This window comes from Lagopus leucura, unplaced genomic scaffold, assembly GCF_019238085.1.
Source record: "Lagopus leucura isolate 7727_CA_CO unplaced genomic scaffold, USGS_WTPT01 Super-Scaffold_739, whole genome shotgun sequence".
NCBI lineage: Eukaryota > Metazoa > Chordata > Aves > Galliformes > Phasianidae > Lagopus > Lagopus leucura.
This window is the reverse complement of record NW_024962255.1, coordinates 19,789,733-19,804,390: the sequence shown is the minus strand read 5'-3', so window position 1 is coordinate 19,804,390 and position 14,658 is coordinate 19,789,733. Positions and strand designations below refer to the sequence as shown.

The following is a 14,658-nucleotide window of genomic DNA, read 5'->3' as shown; positions in this document are numbered from 1 at the left end:
CTTACTGATTATTTTTAATTTTATTTGAAACATACTGGGTTTTAATGGACTTACTTTTATATAGTTAGGAAAGCTCAGCAGTAATATATTATTACTCAAGTAAAAGTTTTAATAGGAGTACTGTAGCTTAACACAGTGTGAATAAAAGTGTTAGTGGGGTTTACAGAAGATAAACTGTGGTGATTTAATGCATCTCTAGCATGCTATCAGACTTTTAGTAGAAATATTTTTATTACAGATTTGTTCTGTTCTCATCACGTGGCTAGAATTATGACTGGTGGTATATATGCAGGACAGTGATAGAGAGGACAGTGAGAAGGCCTGGGTTTTGGCATGAGAAAATGCAATGAGGAGTAAGAATCAAAGCTAGGAACCTGAGGTATTTTTGTTTCTTGTTATATGACCTGGTTTGGAATAATTTTAAAACTTTAGCAAGATGATAGTTTTCATGGTAACACACTGTTATATTTTACTAAAATATAAGTCACTGCCTCTTCATGTCCCTTAAAAGCATGGCTTCCCATTGGGCAGAAGTGCTACCTGTTGGGAAAGCTACATACCAGTGGCATTTTATTGTTCTGGGACAAGGTTATGGAATCACAGAATGCCCTGAGTTGGAACAGACCCATTGAGGATCATTGAATCTAACTGATTCTAATCCTGAAAGAGGATTGCCAGAACTGGAGTTTCCTGCTGGAAGGGCAGGGTTTTCTGCCTTGTGATACTAACCTCTCTGATACACCTTCAGGACAGGGGAGGATGAAAAATAATAGTGCTGATATAGTTTCTACCATTCTTACCTTGAGCTTGAAGTATTGCTTGGTTGCAAGCTGCTCAGAAGATCCTCAGAATTAATGCTTGTTCTTGCAGTATCTGGGTAAAGAAATGTGCTGCTGTAGAAACCGATGTGTACATTTCTTTCCCTTGGGCCTGTGCAGGGAGAAGCTTTGGTTGGACTAATAGATGTTGCTCCATACAGAGCTTTGAGTTTGGCTGGCATGCTGTAAAGTCCCAGCCCTGCCCATGAGTCTGAAACACTCAGCCTGAGGTAGGGCTGAGCTGGTGGCACTAACTTCTAAAGGCTTGAAAAAACTGTCTTTGACAAACGCTGTCCTTTGGTTAAGGTGATATCCATGAAAACATCACAAATGGAGGGAGTATACCGTGTTTACAAGTGGTACTTATTGTTGTAAATAGTTAACGTTTCAAAGTTGCAGATTTTGAATCTGATAACCAGATTTCAGAACAATTATGCTTGCATGCAAGTGTTCTGTTTTGTATTCACACTTTGAGGCCACAGAAATGACAGACAGCTGAGAGGAAATACATCCAATCAATCTTCCCATACTTACTGTTAGTGTTTTGATGAAAATCATTGTTGTCTTTTGTATTTTAAGGGAAACACCATTTGCAGTATTTTTAAGGTGTATTTGTATTTGTATTTGTATTTGTATTTGAGATTGTGCACAAAACTCCTCTACATCCTCTTCCTTCTTTCTGCTTGCCGAACTTCTTAATCCAATCAGTAGAAGATTCTTCTGTTATTTTTCTAAAATATTTTATATTAGTGAACGAACTGACTGTGCTTCATTTACTGAGGAGAAACTGCATAAATTGGCTGCGAAACAACATGAATGAAGAGGTGTACATGGAGAACTTGGGAACTTGTTAAAGCATAGAAAAAAACTATGAATGGTGGCATTGAATCCAGAAACACAAAATCCTCAAAGGTAGACAAAGCCTTGAAATGGGATGATAGCTGCATTATTTCCTTATTTGAAGCTGTAGGCGTTTCAAAGGATTTGAAAGAATGATTGTTGGTTCTGAAGTTCGCACACATCAGTGCAGTGGGAATGCTGTTTGCTGTTCAGTGAAGATCTGTGCAAGACCCTGGGTGGGCCTGAGTGAATGAGGCAGTTTTGATCTTCTGTCATTAAGGATGCATTATTACTAGATTCCATTAATCCCCTTTTTAAAGACAGAGCTAATTCTGCAGAGACCTGCTTGAAGCAGAAAGAGACAAAGGTGTTACTTGTGCTTTTCTTTTTGTGTTGGGGTTGGGGCACATCTTCCTTCATAATAGTTTAGTTCAGGGCTAAAGCAAAGTTAAATAGAAACTAGGAAAAGGTAGTTTATTCAGACACTGAGAGGGAGTGTTGGGGTTTCTAGTGTTTTCACACTAAAAAGACACCTCTATAGAGAATCTTGAGAGTCAGGTAAGAAAGAAGTAGGGACAGTCAACGATATGTTCTTTGTCAATTTTTTTGAAAGTATTAAAGGCAGAAGAAGTTCTGAATCTTGCTGGTTTTGGATGAAAAGGCCTCTGAAATATCTCATCGTTCTGAACTAGTTGTGTGTTGTGATGCATATTTTCCAAAGAACCTGTATGCTTAAAAAATAAAATAATAATAATAAAAAAAAAATTAGCAGATGTACACTGATTGAATTATGAAGTGGTTAAATAGAACTTCCCTACTAAACTTGTCCATATTAGATCATGTAAACCTTGAAGAGCTGAGGCTTGAAGGGATATCAGGAAATCTCCCTGTGCTGAGGCATAATTAGGTGTCAGACTCTTAACATCTCCCAGTTCTGTACCATCAAAGCTTATTGAATTTACCATAATCTGACTTGAAAGTTCGTGATAGAAGTGCTGACTGGAATCAGATCCAGCAGATGCCACCTGAAACGTGCTGTGAGCTTTTGGCCTTTGTTTAAAACTGTGTAAGGATCAATTAAATGTGATCTAAAATACACTTATTATTTGAAGGAAAGAATACAGGCATAAAAGATTTGTCTTCTTTGTCTCATAAATCTCTTTTCCTGCCTTTTGAGTAATGGATCTTTCCTTGTGCTCTCTTCTTAGTTGTATTTTATCCTATTTGTTAGTAGTAACTTATGTTGATTTTTACCACTCAGATTTTTATGCTTACATGCCTGTGTTCTGGTAGATTTATTTTTAGGATGTATTTTGATGACCAGTTAAAACTGTCTCAATGTGAGATGCTGCATATACATTCCTGCATTGGTCCTGGATTCTCCATGTTCTCCTTTGTTTGTGCTTGGACTGTTTCTGTCAACTCATATGATGATGTGAGTGGGACCAGATGGTTGTGGTTATGGAGGAAGACTCCTTTTTCATCAGCTCACTCCTCTAGATCTGTTTATTCCCTTCTCTGAAGGAGTTCACGTTCAGGAGATAGGGAAAATGCTTTGTTTAAGGTGGTGGGGAATGAGGAACCAACTATTCTGGTTGGAGTCTGCCAGTTGATTATCTTACACCTCAGATCTCGTTTTTAATCTTGTCCTTTTCTGCATACTTGGCATGATTGCTTTTGATTTCCTACATCTTGAAATTCTGATGCACTGGTCCTTTTTTCTTTTACCTGATTTTTAAAATTTCTTATTGTTATTACTATTTCCTGTTTTACTTTCTGCTTAAGCATTATTTGTTATCTTCTATATGCATTCAATTGTCAGTTGTTCTGTGCTCTTTGAAGATTTTTGTTTCAGATTCTACCCCTCTCCCTTTTCCTGATGGGACTTAGTGCTCTGAAATCCTTTTCATCTGCTCAAGACCATTTTCAGAGTTACGGAAAGTGTGTTCCAGAAATACTTGGTTAAAGATGGAGAGGGATAATCTCACTTTTAATGGTTGGAGTCATGCATTTCAGATGCGAGGACTCATCAGAGAGTTGATGATGAAATTACTGCTTTCAAGAATTAGGTCATTTAGCATGAATTTCAAGTAACCACTGAACAAAGTTTACTTAAATGCATAATTTCAGATCTACAAAGAACTGACACTGACAGCAAGATGAACTCAATCGCAGGTTCTCTCAGTGCTTCTCCTTGTACAGAAACTGAGGTTCTGTAAAGAAATGCAGCTTGGAACTGGTATCTGGCAGGAGCTTCAGATTCTGCCTAACGCAGTGATGAATGATGAGGCAGTTGAGGGTTCACCATCTGGCAACCATTTGTGTAGCTTGAGACATCTAATACTAGATCATGTTTAGATAAGTATTCTAGAAATTAGGAAAAAAGCCTCTCTAACTTGACATGGGTGTATAAATACTGTTGTTCTTCGAGATGTTTTTTGCTGTTGTTGAAGCACAGACACTGGTGGTAAATCTGAGATTCTGCACGATGCTTTGTGCCAAGTAAAATGTTGTTATAACTTGCCTCCAACTGTTTGAAATGGATTTGTGCACATCTTGAATGATTTTTAAGGGCCTGACTATTTCTTCATTACTGGTTCCCTGTGGTTCCTTGGGCAGAGGAGAGATTTAGAAAACTGATGGTGACACATTGTTGTCCTGTTCTTACGCTAGTCTGTTCTGCTTTTTTCTGAGATAAGACACTAAGCTAAAAACTAGTAATGTATGTGATACAGGATAAAAGGGTAAATTAAAGAGGAGTCAATAAATGTGGTTTTCTTACTCCTTTTAAGAACTTAGTCTGGGAAAAAACCTGTAGTTTATTTATTTCTTAAAAAAGACCTGAATAAACTCATTTTTATTGCTAATGTGCAGTCATAGTATACAAACAACCTTTCTCAGGAATCGGTTGTTTCCTTAAGGGCTTAAACTGAGATTACATTGTTTAAACACAGTTTTCTGCGTGGCATGAGATAATGATTTACGATTTTGTATCCACTTAACCCATGCCAAAATATTCCACTAGTTTACTGTTTCCCAGGAATCTCGTACTTGCTGGTTGCTTACACCATGTGCATTGTGGCCATATTTATTAATTTGCTGAAACTCAATTTAGGATGAATGGTCACCATATACACAAAACACGTAGGATAAAAGTTGCTGGAATAGCATCTCAGCACAGCCTTTGAAGAAGCAGAGATTTTCAGGCAGCTTGCATTTGCCCTTCAGCTGTCTTGAATTACCTTTCATCCCACTCTAGTAGCACTTTGCCCATGGAAACCATTGGCATGTGCCTTGTTCTCTCTCACATATGTCTGTCAGTCCCCCTTTTTCTCTAGACTCTTGGCTCCTACCAAGCATTTACCCACTTCTCCCTAAATCTCCCACAGCATCACAAATACTGAATTGAGTTTGGCATCTCTGGCAGCATGCAACTTCTCTGAATAATCCTCATCTTTACTATGAGGCCCATAGCCCTGCTTTGCCACTGACAGAGTTTCTGCTTCTTCCCACAGTGCAGCATCTTCAACTGTTGAGCTAATCATCTTTTCCCTGACAGCCTAGTATCTAAAGGTTCTTTGGTGTACCACACTGTGTGACTGTTCTGATCCTCTAGATACCTTTACTTAGGCTAAATAGCACAGTAAATCTTGGCATACTCTATTATTTTATCTAAACAAGAATTTCTATTGATCTCAATAGGAAATTAGTTTGAATAAGGAATTAAAGGTTAAACTGATACCAGTTTTATAGTCTCTGATTATTCTGGCAGTATGTTTTACCTACTCTGTTGTGATCTTTAATCCCAAATAGCTGGGGAATGAGGAACTATTAAATATTATTTTAAATTATTTTTAATACTAATTACAACTGGCTTGAACTTTTAGTCTTAAACTGTACGCAGCAGTGGAAAAAAAAAGTAGGCAAATTGGTTTTGTGTCCTGTGTTTTCAGGCTTAATATATTTTGTGAATGTGTGCTGAAAGGTCGCCACATTGTTTATTTTCATTATTCCTATGTCTTTGTTGGCTGACCTATGAATCCAAGATGATTCACTAATGCTGGAACTAGTTTCTTATATTTTTACTTTCCTTTTCTGAGTAGAAGGAGCGCATTACATTTCTGACATAACTTGAGCCTTGTAAAATAAACCAGTGTGATTATTAATGGATTTCGTCAGCTAATCTACTGGCTTTAGGAAATATTAGCATGTGTTGGATAGAATGCAGGTTTAATCATCTAGTTCATGTGCTTTTATATGCAGATTTAGCTGTGAATTCAGTGTGCTTTGAGCTGAATGTGCAACAGGAAAATGTGGTTTTGAATAATTTTATATTCAAATGCACTTATATATTTGAGGTTTCCATACAAGGATCTAGGCTTTGGCCACCCATATGCAGGTCGAGGAAGGCATAGGGAGTGAAAATTCTGCAATTTTGCAGTAAGTTGCAAAGTACTGTTTTATTGGTTGAGCTTGTGAGTTCTGCACTTGGTAACATTTATAGCACTATTAGCACGCTTTGTAACCTGTCTAATGAATTCCAACATTTTAAGGAATTTGCTGGGCGTGCTAAAGTGAATTCTGTTGATTACAGTGGAAAGCAGAAACTGAGAGGAGAGTAATGGAGGATATGTGAAACCCTTGTCATCTGTTAAACAGAGCTCAGTTTGAGATAGTTTTGCAGTTGTCTACAGATCAGAGGCATGCTTTTTACTTTCTGCTTTATGAGATTTTAACATACCCATGCATTAGATAGCTTTTCTCTTACTCTGTGGTTTTATGCTCAGGGTGGTTTTAGACATCATAGCAAGCATAATCTAAACTCAATCAGCTGTTGAGATGTGCGGTCCCTGCTAAGCAGTTCTGATATTTTATTCCTGTATGTTTGAGTGATCGTTTGACCACAAGGCAAATCAATTTGTTTGGGTGAAAAGGGAAGTTTCCTGACAAATCTTGTGGCTGAATCAACTTAACTGAGTGGAGCTGTGGTGTCAAGATGTATGAGGGGAGGTAATGGGGACTTGAAGGCCTGGAGTGCAGACAGAAGGGAATTTGACAGTTTTGGTGATGGCCAGATGCTGGATGGACATAGCTGAAACATCAAACTACATTTGCAGATTGCAGAAATGTGTAAACCAATTGAAGTGGCCTTTTCTTCTCTTCCCAGTGCTGTCTGTTTGCTGTTGTAGCACAGGTGTTCCCACAACCATACAGAGACTGGATTGGGAAAGTGATCTAGCTGTAAAGATACTTGAGCAAAGAATTCTTGAGGTGGATCAGTTCCCTATCACATTGCAGTGGCCATGAGAGGATGGGAACAGCTGGATGTAGACATAGATACTCTTAAGCAGACATTAGTCCTGAGGAAGTAGATTTCAGACAGACACATATAGAAGAGTGATGCTGGGGGACAGGCAGGCATGTAGACTCTGGAGCTGAGGAGAAGGGTGAGCAAAAAAGTCTGCGATGGGGAAGATTTGGAATGAAATTTTCTAGAGGAAAAAGAGATCTGATAGAAGCAGTTTGGAGGCTGTGTATGTGGAAATCGATGTCAAGAGAGATGGGACAAGGAAGTTGAAGGAAGCTTTTGGGAAAACCCTGGAAGAACAGTCTGGGCCACTGAATGAGCTTTGTGGGCAGTCTCTGAGATATAAATGGACCTCTGATTTATGGAGTTTTGTGTTTGCAGAAGCAAATCAGCAATGTGATTTTTTCTTTTATTACTAATATTATGATTTTAAAGTTTCTCTATTAAAGAATGATGAAAGAATTTCAATATACGTGGTTGTTTTTGTGATCTTGAATTCACTTACACAAGCTGTCAAAGTTGTGTAATTAAGTGGTTTTTTTGTCCTCTTAGAGTGACATTGTTTAGTAAGGATTTAATTGATCAACTAGCGCAATGAATGGTATATTCTTTGCAGTAATAACCTATTCCATTAGTATTTATTTCTGGCTTAGCAGTATTACAGAGAGTATTTTTGTGAATATATTTCAGTTACTTGTATATTCATAGGATTGCATGGAATTTTTCTGCTGCAGACAGGAAGGATGAATCAATAGACTGAGATGTTTAGATAGATGAAAGAAATCTTTCAAAGGATACTGAAGACTAAAATATGCATGTTTTGTATCTGTTATGAAGTACTGTTATTTTGTATAGCAACAAAAAATCATGAGTAAAACAAAGATCAAGAAGAAGCAGCTACCTATTAGCTTCCCCCCCTCTTCCCCCCCTTTGATAAGCATTGCTGTATGTAGATTTAGGCTTGAAGAAATAAAATCAGAGTATTTCTAGATTAGTTGCTCTCAGTTTTCTTCAAGTGTGTGGTCCTAAAAAGTGATGGAAGTTGTTATCTAGGGATTTAACCAAAGACAGGGAAAAAGGATAGGAAATGTTAGGATAAAATTATTGCTAAGATTCTTAGTTGTTTTTGTGTGTGTCTGTGCGTGTTTTTCTTAAAAATAATTCAAACAAAAATTTATGCTCAAGCCCAACAAACAAACAAACAAAAAAACCACACTATCAAATATTTAAAGTGAACTAAAATGAAATTCAGGATACGACTTTATTTTACGGAGTCCATCGTGGGATACAGGCTTCAGGAATTGCTTAGGTGTTGCTTTCTTAATGCATCTTCTCTACATTTGTACTGTCACAGAATTTTGTTTTATGGGATGTTTTGTGAACTGTATGATCCTAGTTTAATTCTGTCCTCACCACTCTATCTAACTACTGCTATTTCCTTCTCTACAACTCTTCAGTGAACTCCAGCTTTTATTTTATTTCTGATGATAAAACTTCCTCTTGTCCAGGACTGGGGTCTCCATCCTTGTGCTGCTCTGGCATGCACACGAGTGTTGTAATGTGTGGAGAATGTGAAACTTGTGGCTCTTTGTTCTGTCAGTGTCACTTTCCTTTGCAGCTCTCCCTCATATCTCTTTCATTGTTACATCAATAAAATTGAAACCTTGTTTTAAGGATTAAATTGCATTGTGGTTGGTTGTTTGTTTTTTTTGTTTTGTTTTGTTTTTTTTGGTATGCATTAACTATAATTACTTTCTGAATGAAAGAATGCTAGCAAACCTTACGTCATCATATTTGTAGCTGAATGTAGCTTTTCATTAAATTTTTTTTTGCTTTCTCATGAGATCAATTGCAGGAAAACTCTTGCATTTAGTTGTACTTTAGCATTTTATTTCATGAGAAAATGGCGTATCAGATATCCTGTGAACTAAAGAGTGCATTTTATCTTTTGATTTGTGGCGAACTGATTTTGGATGAAGAGCAGCAACCAGTAAGGATGAAAGCTGATATTCTAAAATTAAAATAAAATGTTAATTATAGTAAATTGAGGAGAGTAATATAGGAATAGTAATAAAATAGTTTTTGCATGTCAAATCGCTTTGATTTTTAAGCCTTCCTGATTTTTTTTATAAATGGTTTAGTATTTTAACTTACTTTGCCTTCCTGCTTGACTTTATCAGTGATAAACTTATGGCAAAAAACTGTGTTTTGTTCATGGTTGCGCAGTAATACTGTAAAGGTTACTGTGAACAAAAGCTGCATTACACCAAAACAATTTCATTTTGTCATAACTGTGATGATGGACTTTATGCCATAGATTCTATTTAAAATATGTATGTTTTTTCTTTTCTTTACAGAAAACCTCAACTTTTTGGATGTACTATTGAGTGGGTGTATCTTTGGCATGGATTATGTGTTTGGTCTTCTACAACCTAAGGCAACAATGTATGTGCTACATATAGAAGAATTAATTGTAGGAAGAGACAAGTTGAAAAGCTGTACTACATTAAGAAGCTGGTTTGAAAATGTTTGCATTTCTTGCCAATAACATACAACCAAGAGAGCCCTGTAGTCCAACAGTAAAATAACAACAAAGTTATTTCTTTTTTTTCCCTGGTTCAAAAGGAGCAAGTAGTCAGCATGTGTTTTATCATGTGTTTCTTGGTTATTTAGCACTCTTTTATTATGCAGAAATAATGGAGTGAGGATTTGTAGACACTCCCTTCCCACCACACATTCAGCAGCTAAAGACTGTCAAGATGACCTCTGAAGAGATGACAGCTTCTGTTCTGGTCTCTGTCGTGCAGGGTAAAGTGATACCTGCTCAGTCAGCTGGAGATGAAAATACTGAAAATGCTTTGGACACCAGTGTTATAAAAAGACATACTGCCAGTCCAGGAAGGCAAACCACACGCGCTGTCTCATATTTACACAGGCTGGAAGAAGAAAGTCTTCAGGGCTCAGTGCCCAAAATATTCACTTTGACAAATAAACAAATGACCGATGACAATATTAATGAAAGCTTCTGGAAGAGGAATAACGCCATCTCTGATTCAGTGCAATTTCTTAACATTAACTGTAACATTGTGCAGAAGAACTACAAGAGCAATATCCCGTACGGTCAGTTGTATAAATCTTGTGGCCCTTTAGCAGGGGGAGAGGCGTGCCTAGAAACTGGAATTCCTGTTTCACTGGAAAGAGCTATGCTTGCTGAAATTCAGTTGAAAATGAATGGACCTTCACTAAGAAGCCAGACAGCAGTAAATAAGAGTGATGGCAATGATACTGATGAAGTAGCCTTTTTTCACTTTCATTGTGCTAGTGAAAGGAATATATCAAAGGCTTTGTGCAAATTGCACAATGGCTTCATATTGAATGACTGCTTACAGCCAGTAAGTGTTGGCAATAGTAGCACTACTGCTTCCCCGGCATGCACTTGCACATTAGTGGAGTTGACAAATAATTGTGAGAATGAAAATGGGCAACACTTGTATGACGACGCTTTGAGGGATAAGTACTTCTGTCTGGAGAGAGCACCACGAAAGGCTAAAGTGTGCTCGGGTCACAGCTTCTTTGGAAACAACTTTACTGGAAGGATGCCCTCAAAGCCCTTTCTGAGCCATTTTGAAGACTGCAATGATAACTGTGAAGAAGAGATGGAGGAGGATTTTTTTAGAAACAAAAAGGAACGTTCCACATTATTAATAAGACGTTTTTGTAAAAATGATAAGGAGGTTAAAAAATCAGTTTATACTGGAACGAGAGCAATTGTTAGAACTTTACCTTCAGGGCACATTGGAACTGTTGCTTGGAATTATGTTGAGCAGAAGAAAAACAACAGTGGCTTGAAGCGTTCTAGGATTACAACAGAACAGCTAACTATAATTCAGAGCTTAATAAAGTGGGAATTTAATTCCTTTCTTGAGACCTCTTTATGGTATGAGGTAAGCTTTTCATAATTTCTTTGTTTTCACTTATAAGAGTCTTGCTAACATGATGACATTTCATTTAACAAAATGCCTTCAATTAGTAAACATAGTAACAATAGGATATTTCGCTTGGCCATGCTGAACCTTATGTTGAACACTATTTTTCAGAAGATGTCTTATCCTTAGAAACTCATTTGGGTTTAAGATTGATTTGAGGGAAAATGCATAATTTTAGATTTATATTAAAGATATACTTGTGCATATCTATATGTATAGTTATAAATGTATACATATGCACATTTTATATAGATACACAAATACAAATTCTGAATTTCTGTATAATACATATTACTTATATATAAGCATATACCATACCTGCATATTACATACCTTCTATATACAATCTAAATGTCATATAATTTTATATTTATACATGTCTGTATGTACAAACACATTAATACATACATACATTCTGTGTACATACATACATTCTGTATAAGTTATATACAGAAAGTGAATATATATGGCATATATATGTTTATTAAAAATTTGATAGGTTTGTTTCTCATTATTGATATTAACACTATAACCATTCCCTGGAATAAATTGTATCTAACGGTAAGTGCATAGTGTTAGATCATAATGAAAAATAGTTACTCTGAAAAATAAAGTATTTTCTCAAAATTACAGATATTTACAATCCTTCTGTCTGGAAATATATATATATATATATACAGTGGTTCAATAATATGTAATAATGCACTGTTGTAGGTCTAATTTTTATTTCCTTAAGAAATAATACAAAATTTTCTAAGTTTAGAATTGAAATCATAAATGCCTCAAATGTTATTGTGGAAATAATATAGCACATCCAGGATATGTTATTTTGAATTAAAGAGTGAAAGATTGTCTGTTGTGGTAGAAATAAAGTAATCGTCAATGGATTTTATAAAGGAGATTTTGGCTGTTGGTACTCAAGGATTAATCTGAAATGTGACTACTGAGAAGGAAAAGTGAGCAGGATGATCACAGCAAGAGAAACTGCTTCAGGAGGAGTAAGATGAGAAGATCCTTAGCTTAGCAAAATAGAGGATGTGATTTTTTGTTGAGATGTATGAATAACATCTGGGGAGAGGAAGATAACCATGGTAAAGGTGAGATAATCAGCTATGCTTATGAATTGGTCCTCAAAGCACTTAGGTTGAGAACTGGAAGAAGCTTCTAGCAGTTAGTGATGAGACTCTGGAGCAGCCTTCAGTAGGACAGAAACAGTGGAAAAATGAATTATGGTGGAATGGTGGTGGAATTTGTTAAATTGATTAAATGGATTACATGACATTTTGTCAGTGCTACAGTTGAACGGACTTGATGGCTCTGGAACTCCATGACAGTTTTGCCCTCCTAGTATCTTTCAAAAAATATTTTTCCATTTAAATAGGCAATTGAAAAGCTGCACGAACAGATCTGTATGTTTTGTTTTGCGCCAGGTGGTGGAGGTTTATGGTGCTGCTTATTATTGTGGCATTTAATGTCCTAATCTGTGAAAGCACAAACTTGCTGTCACAGCATGTTCACTGCGTGGTGCGTGGTCACACTCCCATGAAGGAATTAATATGAGCCACATACTTATCTTACAAGATATTCACACAGTGCGTTTGTATTTCATTTGTAAGCTTTTTTTGGAGGGAAAAGGGAGAAGTTTTGTGGATGAGGTCTGGGGTTACTTCTGTTCATCTAAGTATGGAAAGGTGAGGATGTGTTTAGGGTTCCTCATGAGGTATTTCTGATGTGACTTGGGCTTTTAATGTGCATCAGTGTTTCACCACTTCACACCACTGCCACATCATACTGAATTGTTTTAGGGTGTGAGGCCATTAATTAGGCAATTTCTGGAGGAGTTCCTTTGCCAGCCTGGAAATAAACATGATGTTCTTGCTGAATAATTACTTAAGTGGGAAGCATTCTGCTATAATAGAGGACTAACAGGCACAGCAAAACAATCTGTATAACTACAATGTGGAGAGTGTTTTCTTGTAAAAAAAAAAAAAAAAAAAAAATTAAATGCACATTTTTTGTTCTTCCCCCGCCCCCCCCCCCCCCCTCCAGGTGGTGACTATAAATATATTTTTTTTTCTTATTAACCCCTGCATTTGATCTCTTAATGTATAATATGAATCAAGTATTTGGTCTGTTTCCTGTGATTTTACTGTTGTGTTATTTCTGCAATAATATTTCTGTGTTTATGGCTTGTATTAGCCTTACAGATATTTTTACACAAACAGGGAAATTAACTCAGTGGATGTGACAAATACACAGACCTGTTGTACATACATGGTGGGTTAAAATAATTCAGTGAATTATGATCATTTGTAGGAAGCTTTCATACCAATAAGTAGTAAATGAATATAGTAATCTGTTCTTCCTTTCCTCTTATCTCACCCTTCGAGCATGCATTCTGTTTGGAACAGCTAAGTGAACAGTGCTTCTGTTCTCGAGGGGAAAAAGTCAGAGAAATTAAGTTTTCATAGCAGTGCTGGCATAGCATGGAACAATAGAGACCTTTATGTTTTAAGTAGGAAAATGTGGCTCTCATTTGTGCATATCCCTTACATAAAAATTCTAGTGCTAATCAAGGAAAGACATTGAGCTGTTTTGTTGCTATTTATTTTTACTTTCTTACATAGGGAGGTGAGTCTGAGGCTTTGGATTATATAAAAAACACGTATATTTTTAATATAGCACATAATTATTGTATATAGATATTTAAAATGCAAATTTGTACTCCTATGAACTTTGTTTATGCACTGTATGTAGAGAGATTTGTTGTCAAATTATTTTTAAAATTTTGCATGTAGTTTTTGCAACTATATATGGTTGCAATATATATATATATTTATACATTTATATAATCAAGGCTTACTATGATCAAATAGACAAGAAAGTTTTTGTATCTGAAGGACATTTACTTTTCAGTGATGGAGCAGTGAAGATGTGCAGGCTCCTTACGGTAGTCTATTGTAGAAGTGTCCCAAATATGAAGAATTTGCTATGGAAGAAAACAGAGTGTAAGCATTTGCATTAGCTTTGCTTGGCCTCCTGCAATGCAGCTGCTTCTTTAGCTCAGCTGCGTCATACTAGCAGTGTATAAGCTTAAAAGCCAGAGTTTCTAGAAACATTGAATCACCTGTGTCTGTGAGATGTTTGGTTCACAGTGCTGAAGTCCCCTCCTTTTTTCCTGATGCACTGCTGGAGTGGTAAAGTCCTATGACTGAAGTGGTCGGCCCGCCACTGACCAAGCTGTTAAGCTCTAGAGTCCCCTTGGGTGACTCCCTCTAACCAGGTAGGCAACCTCAGGATCTCCAGGCGGCAGCTGTAACAATGTAGTTGCAATTTGTAATGGCTGAATTCTGTAGCCAAGCTAATTTTGCAGGGCCAGGACCGTCTTTGCTGTGTGGTTACGTTCCTGATGCCAACAATTCCGGCTTCATGAAGCAAGAGTTCTGCTGGCCGGCTGAACTTTGGTCAGATAAAAGTTATCACAGTAATACATTGCCCGCTCTTTAGGCTAGGCTCTATTGTCCTGCTGAATACCAGCATAGCAACATTTAAAACTTAAATTGCCTGCACGTTTGCTTTCACATAGAAACATGAATTTAGACTAGATTTATCTAAGATTTCATACTTAATTTAATCATCTTCTATAATAACTCAGCATCTGATTCTAGATCTTAAGTTGATCGGTTAGGTTTGTGCGGAGGGGGGG

At 36.8% G+C, this 14,658-nt stretch overlaps 1 protein-coding gene across 3 annotated transcripts in view; it reads left to right on the top strand.

Moving 5' to 3' along the window:
• Positions 1 to 14,658, top strand: part of PLCE1 (phospholipase C epsilon 1) — a 148,653-nt gene that overhangs the window by 13,733 nt on the left and 120,262 nt on the right. For all 3 annotated transcript variants that reach the window (XM_042863510.1, XM_042863509.1, XM_042863507.1), the window contains exon 2: positions 9,324 to 10,910. In XM_042863510.1, coding sequence (XP_042719444.1) covers positions 9,726 to 10,910 — 1,185 coding nt within the window. In that variant the 5' untranslated portion in view covers positions 9,324 to 9,725. The remainder of the gene's footprint in view (positions 1 to 9,323; positions 10,911 to 14,658) is intronic.